The 8,199-nt window shown below is 45.3% G+C and overlaps 1 protein-coding gene across 10 annotated transcripts in view; it reads right to left on the bottom strand.

The window, feature by feature from the left end:
- LOC134528037 (ankyrin-3) overlaps positions 1-688 on the bottom strand; it is a 386,196-nt gene extending 385,508 nt beyond the window's left edge. For 7 of the 10 annotated variants that reach the window (XM_063361235.1, XM_063361229.1, XM_063361228.1 and 4 more), the window contains exon 1: positions 241-687. In XM_063361235.1, coding sequence (XP_063217305.1) covers positions 241-357 — 117 coding nt within the window. In that variant the 5' untranslated portion in view covers positions 358-687. Of the gene's footprint in view, positions 1-240 lie in introns of all 10 variants that reach the window. The other 3 variants (XM_063361226.1, XM_063361227.1, XM_063361225.1) reach the window with 1 other exon arrangement.
- Between the last annotated feature and the right edge of the window lie 7,511 nt (positions 689-8,199).

The following is an 8,199-nucleotide window of genomic DNA, read 5'->3' on the forward strand; positions in this document are numbered from 1 at the left end:
TAAGCATTACTGGCTTGTCAACTAAAGGTTCCGAGTTCGATTCCCAGAGCAGTTGGATTGGATAAGGCAATAGTAAACCATTTGTGGATCACCCTGCGTGGGATAATAAACACTACTCCGAAATTATTTCCGAACATACATAGTCTCTCTCAATATCACATAGTGGTGTTTAACAGAATAAAACGTCGACGAGTCATAATCACAAGTATTTATCAAAGTACCAAGAGCATTTACTCTCACCTGTTTGCCGGTGTTCCGGGGCAGCGTTTCTACATTACTTCCGTTCACCACCGGCGCCTTGCTTTCAGTAGCGTCCGCTACTATTTCTTCTGACTGCAAAGTCGTTTCGCCTGGCATATTTAAGTCCCCGTGAGGCCAGAGTGTATTCAAATATCACGGTAGGAATTTAGCACTGAGCGTGCAACATAAAACGATATGATACTAAGCCTAGATTTTATTTATTTTATAATGAATCACGTCATGCTGGGAAAGCGTTCAGCTGATTAACCACGACAAAATACAAATTTATTTTTCCGTGTGCACTCATCGACTGGTAAATGACCACCAAATACGTATCAGCAACATAACATGAAGAAGAAACAGTTATCACGGTAACTCTACTTCTCACCCGCAGCTGCACTACGCGACGCAACTCCTGTCTAATCGGCTTCTCTCTGTCAAAACAAGCCAAACCCCTCTAGATCAGCTTTTAGTTCAATTACTTTCCGCTAGTAGCACCACAGTGCTGATGTTTTGCAGTAAAGCTAACCATTTATTCATTTTCGCTGAAATAAATCTATTAAATCATTTAAAATTATATTAAAATCTTTGAAAATTTGTATAAAACTATTTTATCATAACATAAATTGAAAATATATTAAAATTTAACATTAGTTTTAACATTAGTAACAGAGAGCAGCACAGAAAATACAAAACATTTTGTTACAGTAGAGAGAGACTAAAGAATTCATAACCCAATAACAGTTGGACGACATGTTAGTATTCGTCAAAATATTAAAAATAAATTCTAAAATAGTAACTTTCAAATCTTTAATTGGATGAAATAAATAGGGTTTCAACTCCAAATATTTCTGGTTAATTTTAGAAACATTAAAATAAAAAATTATCAAACCAACAAGTGTCTGCCACCACCCAGTGGTCCCGTGAATGAACATCGGATTGAACTTAGTGACGTGAAAGTAATTTACAATAATTTTAATATGAGATTGGTACGGGAGGGCGCCAGGTTAGCTCGGACGTCTAACACAAGGATTGGTGTGTGTCGCCAGCCCCAGTGTGGCTCACTAAGCTCGGTGGCTGCACCTGTTGGAGAAGATCCTACTAACTAAAGACATCTTTGAGTGCTCCCTTCTCCCAATAAATAGTTGATTCCTAAGTAGATTGGGCGTCGAACTACTGAATAAAACAAAAGTTTTGGCGGGCGTGGTTATATCCTCACGAGCCTATGGACAGGTACTAAGCCTGAGTCGGTACGCTACAATTTACACTGAAAACACTGTTAACACATGTTCCACTCAATGTTACAAATCTACGCCCTCTGGCAAACGTCTCACTATAGAAAGATTGTGATCCGAATCAGTTGGCCCTGTACTCTTTTTAAAACTCCACGGTGCGATCGCTTGGCGAAGGAGAATCAACGGCAGGAGGGTCTCACCCTGTACCACAAATTGGTTTAAGTATTCGTGGTGAATTAAGTACCGAAGGTTTGGGTTGATTAATAAGATTAACCAGCACGTGTGCAAGAGGTTAGTGGCTGGAGAGGGGTGGGAGTGAATGGGCATCTATGGCGGGGGGACGGGGACGTGGTGGACATGCCGCCCACCCCCAATATTTTCAAGTACATCCAGTAGTTTTAATATACTATTTCCATGTTTATAAAATACATGTATTTAGACGCCCATGAAAGGGACAGCGCTCTTGCACGCCATATCCATAAAGCACTTAGGTACTAATGTTTTACGTAAAACTTAAAGTTTTACGTAAAACTGCAAGGTCCATCTTACAGTTTGCTTGGTTAATTTCCCCTAGTGAGAAACGACTGACAGACTGTCTAAATATGTGTGCATTATCTATATATTTTTTACTTGAAATACATCAGTAAACCAGAGATTGTTTGTCGCTTGTGGGCTACTCTGTTACCTGGAGTCAGGTTTTGTTTATTATTATTAAATACATTCAGTGAGAACAATGTATTAAATCTGACCTGGGGCCGCAAATTTATTAAGGCATTCGTCAAACCAGATATTAATGGGTCATATAAATACCTAATGACACACTTTATTTTGTGATTATTATGACTTTACATAAATTCTTACTGGATTAAATATACTGGTAATCATACAGGTGCCTAACACATGGCACGGAAACTTTCCTAGCTGTGGACACAATCACTAACTTGACTTGTGCAGATGTAATGCAAGGGCATGTTCCACCAGCTTGGGCTAGTACCAGCGGGGTGAAGACCGGGCTTTACTATCAGAGGAGGTATGTTATCAGACCCCCCCTATTCGAGAAGACCACTCTTGTCTCGCGATCAGTTCTGTGCGGTGTAATCAGACCCTAAAAATGGGCAGCATCTCTGCCCCCAAATATTTCATGGTGGCCACCACTGACATGGCCTGTGTTCTAGTGATGGGTCGTCCTGTGGTGGGCACCCAGTCGAGATGTCACCGGATGCTGCCCCTGAGATGCTCCCTGTGTGGTACACTGCCAGGTACCCCGGGTGTTGGCGCACTCACACAGGTCTTCCGGTACCATCTCCTCCACTGCTGCTCCTGTGTGCTGAAAAAGGTTGCCGCAGATGGGTGTCAATGCCCGTTTCTCCAGGTCTTCCAGCTAAGTGTTAGTGGGTGAATTCTTGCCCATAAAGTGCTCTTGTATACGTTCTTCGCTCCCTGCTGTCGGCAGGACAGGGGTGACATAGTCGTTGATGCGATCTCCTGGGCTTGTCCCTGGGTTCATCCACTCCGATGCTGCAGCATGCATTGTCAAGTGACTCCAAATGGCTCCAGACACCATATACCTTTGTTTGTGTTCGGCATCTTTTGGTTCGGTCACAAGAGGTACCAGTTCTTGTTCGTCCTTTGTGTTTAGTTCTCTGTGATCCTGTGAAACATTCACGATAGTAAGCATTTGTGGCCATCGTCATCCCCAGTGGTGTCGTTGCGATATATTTTTGGGCTCCAAATTCTTGTCCTGTTATTGTACCGAAGATGGTGGTACACCATGTTTGGTGTGGATGCCTGTGTGTCTGATAATTCTTTATATGTTTCCCTTCTAGGTATCGTTTAGTTTGGCGACACCCCTGTGCCTGGCATCCTGGGAAACACTTCCCCTGGCAGTATGGCAAGGCGCAGGTCACAGCGGTGTAGTTTTCTCACACAATGGTCATATAATTGTACAAGGTAGTGCGTATGGCCAAGCTTCCACTGAACTGTATTGGGAACTCTCCAGCATGGCACAGGGCCTGCATAGTAGCCCCAAGGTTCCGCTGACATTGGGTGTACTCAGGCGAACACTTGGTCAACTACCCGTACACCTAATAGGGGACAGTTTGTCACCGGCATTATCTCCTGCGCATATGTGCTCTGCCATCGTCGCATCCTCTCATGGTCCTCGGGTATTCACTGAAGTCGCCGGGTGGGGAGTGCCGTGAGTCACCCACTCGCTGGGCAATGGCAGATTGTAACCTTGCACCATCTCGGCAGGGGTCATTCCGATGGCTGCATTTACACGGCGGGCGCAGAACAGTGTGTCATTGATGTGTATATTCCTTTGGGTGTGGTTTAGTCCGAGGCGTATGTGCAGTTTTGCCTGCAGGTCCTGGTTTTGACATTGTGGGATTCACCCTTGGCTGATAAACGGGCCGTCGTTATGTGCTCAATTTGTTGGCTATCGCAGCAAACCTCTATTGCTTTCCAAGGAACTGAGTAGCATTGAATGAGAGAATACTCTGGGGATAGCCCCAGCATGACAGAAACTCCAGCATCAGGATATTTATGATTCTGGAAGTCTGTACATTTCCGCATGGATACACCTCTGTCCATCTCGTGAACAGGTACGTGACTATTAGGATGAACTTTTTCCCTCGGGGTGTCCGTGGATAGGAGACCCATTATGTCATGGCTATTGTTTGAAAAGCCTGGGTGGCTCTCATGGGACCTGTCCCATCTCTGTGTTTATCGTGATTGACATATGGACGGCTTTTATATAAAAATAACCAAACGCCATTTTTTACATTTTTGAGATATACCCATAACTGAATGCATGAAACACACTAAATTCTTTAAAAAAAAAAAAAAAAAGACCCAAATGATATCTAGGCTGTGCTGCTATCTGTGAGCACTTGAACCAACAACCATTTTGCATAGAGGTTTTCTACATTTATTTAAACTGAATCAAGTGACATTTGGCGGTTGGTTCTGTTTAAAGAAAATTTAATGTGTATTTTCTTTCTTGATTTAAAAAGAACCATGTGATATTATGGTGATTGTACAGTAATAATATTGTGAAATCAAACAGCTGTTGGAATGTAATAAGTTGTTAATAGATGTGTTGCAAATTTTAATGATGTATGGATTGATGCAAAGAGGGAGATACATGGTAGAATTGGCATATGGTACAAAAATAAACAATGAAGAGAGAAAAAAAGAAGCAGAATGTTCTTCAAATACCATCAAAGTTATTAGAAACCAAAACACCAGTAGATTTAGAGGTTAGTTTGGTATTACTTTTGAATATATATACTGTATAGAAGTCGCCAGCCCAGGTTAAAATTTCAAATACGGTTTTGAGGTAGTTGGTTAATTCACCACCGCAATCGCCACCATCTCTAGGGCATCGACTTGTGGTGGTCGCTAGCGGACAAGTGTCGAACTCTTCAAACACCCCTTCCCCTTCCCGTTGAACGACCATGAACTGCAGTGAATGATTGATGGGGGGTGCGGGGAATGACAGCGGGCGACAGGTCTGCGCTCTAACGTGTAAATAACAACTAAGACGATACAGGGCGTTACGGCAGCGCACTGCAGCGGTGAAGTTCCCAAGCTGCTCATCATACGCTTCTGAAAAACGTAGAGTAAATCCTATCCACTCGCGACTTCTATACAGTATATATATTCAAAGGTATTACTAATTTGACTTACTGTATGGTTGTATTTTTACTTATAAATGCTCTAGTGACATGTGAAAAAAAGCTCTATTTTTACAGGTACATAATGAAGGTGAAGCTACTTCTGCACAACCAACAATGAAAATGAGAGTGCCAGTATGAAAATACAGGATGTTCTTGAGGTACCAGGGGGAGTATTAGAAAACTGAGAGACAGCTCATTTCGTAGAGGTTAGTATGAGAAAACTCAGCAGGCTTATATTGCATTAGTGTAATACCTACATTAAAATAACATAGTATGCATCCTATCAAATCTGTGTTATTACAGGTAATTACATGTGATGTACAACTTGGCGAAGCTGCTCCTGCAACCGCCAGCAATGATATTGGCTGTGCTAATATGGGTCGGCCTCTTATTGGGAGTGTTCCTGAACATAATAATACAAATAGTTACAACGAGGTATAAATGCATTTATGTGGCTTGTTTGATGCTACTTTGATATTTATCATTTTCAAATTTTTAATATGCACATAAATACATCTTGTCAAGCTCTACACTATGTTTTGTAGTGGCTTTGGTGTGCATAAATATATTTTTGACACTACTATCTTGGAGGAATGGGGTTCAATTTGTTTTTAATTCAATGCAGTGACGTCGTCCGACCGATGGCCACCCTAAAGCCCGACCTGCAACCGCCAGTATTCACCCTCGCTAACGGAATGCGCCCCTAGCCATGGCCCACCCGAGTCAGGCGAGCCACCAGCAACCAAGGTAGAACCCGCCCCCCCCCCCCCAAAATAAACAGACCGTCATTAAAACCAACCACGTTAAAAAACAAACATAGATTATTAAACAGTGTTACGTATTTATTTGAAGTTGGTCAACGAAAGTGCGACGTAGGAGTGCCCGGGCACTCACGTGTGTAACTACAGCAATACGCGTGTGAGTGTCCCCCTGGCAGCCTTCTGCCTGAATCAGCCAATCAGACCTTATGACATAATTATTCAAACCTTTGGGTTGCGTCATTAACCCACCAGAGCAATCCGACAAGAGACGAACAGTCGCTGGTGTGACGTAAAAATTCAAACATAATAATTCTTAAATATAATAACTTTCAATTCGTAGAAGGGACGAATGACCTTGATTCAGCCTTTATAATTAATGTAAGAATTTAACATCATTAAATTCTCTTATTAACATATCAGATCAGAAACTAACATAATGAGGTCAACCCTGGCGCGAGGGCCACCGAGCCTCGGCCGAACGCCATGACATGACGCCAGTACAGCGCGACTCGTGGACCGGGGCGGACGCACGTCCCACGGAGAGACATCATCCTTTGTCCACACCGAGTTCACTTCTGGTAAATATAGTCATTCTTCAAACCCCTTTTTAATAATCTCTCCGTGTGTACCCGGTCCAGGTTTTCGGTCCAGGACCTAATCCGGCCGCATAAATATCAAACCCCCCCCTGCACCACACTTGGTCCGCGGGGTAGGTTCAGTATCCGGTACGGGCCGTCTCCCGAGGACAGAACTTCGGTTAAACTCAGTCGCTCCGGCACTGACACTCCCCGTAAGGGAACTTTTGAGCGAATTTAGCTGCAGTCCGCGCTCCACTGCCGTGGACGCGTAACCCGATACGCAGATCTACGGGATTGGCCGCCTCCAATCACCCTCACCCCTCGTTGAGCAGCCAGGCTCAGAAACGCCTAGGGACACGATAATACAGAATAATTAGTGACTTTGTAACATTTCTTTGTAACCTTGTGCAACGCACCCTCGTGTAACATTTTCTTTTGTAAACTTGTGCAACGCAACCTCGTGTAACATTTCTTTGTAAACTTGTGCGACGCATCTCTCCACGTAACATTCGTAAACTTGTATAACGCAACCTCGTGTAACATTCCTTTTGTAAACTTGTGCTACAGTAATTCAGTAACTCTCAGACTTAGTTACGTGTAATTGTGTAATTTGTATCTTGTGACGTCACCTGTTGTACGACGTGGCGTGTAACCAACAACGTTATCCCAGAGCCACCGTAGACTGAATAAATGACGCACGTCATTTATTACCTCACTTCAGCGTACGCTTCTTTAAACCTGCTACCCCCAACCACCGCCGAGTAGGGAATTCCTTAAACCCACGCAACACCGCCGACGGTCCTAGTGGGCCACGCAGGGCAATCGACCCCACGACCCAACTACCGACTAGCACCAGAACTAGTCTGGCGCCCACCCGGACTCATTACATTTGCAACAGCCACTCCCGCTAGGAACCACACCGGGACTCGAGCCCGAGACTTCGGACGATGGCATTTGGCGCCCGCTGCGTGGGGCGAAGATAGAAAAATCAAGATTTTCTCCACAAAAAATTACAAGAACTCTCACGAAAACACGGAAAATTTGAGCCATTATTAAATCATAATTTTTTTTTCCGGCCACGCCAAGCCACAGCACGGACACGGGACGGCCATTTTGCACAGGCAAAAGTAATTAGGGTCAGACAGGCCGGCGCGACGAAGCAAGCGGACAAAGGGGCTTCAAACCCCCCCCACTCCGCTCGGCACTCCAGCGCCATCCGCGACGCAGAAGCCTACGTCACAGCCCGACCCCCCCCCCCTCCGCAGCGGCCATCATCGGCCTCCGCTTTGTGCGAGTGTCCGGGCGCCCTCGCCCGTTGCCTCGCACGCTGATCCGTACCCCCTCCCCAACGCGGACAGTTCTCGACCTCCGCTTTGTGCGGCTGTCCGGGCGCTCTCGGCCGTCGCTGCGCACGACGATCTGCGCACCAACTCCGCCGCGGCCATTCTCGGCCTCCGTTTTGTGCGGCTGTCCGGGCACCTGCCCAGCCGGCGAGCGCGACCCCGCGCGTAGGCCTGCACCGCGCACACAGAGCCGCGAGGCGCGAGAGAGAAGCACAGACCAACACCGCTAAACACGCACCATAACTAGAGCAACATGCAAACCCGGAACTCCGACGTTGTATGCGCCCAGTGCTTACTGCCCAGGGGAACAGATCTACTGACGGGATCGAGACCATGGTACATGACCTGCCAATGCACCCCCC

This window comes from Bacillus rossius, chromosome 1 (genome assembly GCF_032445375.1).
Source record: "Bacillus rossius redtenbacheri isolate Brsri chromosome 1, Brsri_v3, whole genome shotgun sequence".
Taxonomy (NCBI): domain Eukaryota; kingdom Metazoa; phylum Arthropoda; class Insecta; order Phasmatodea; family Bacillidae; genus Bacillus; species Bacillus rossius.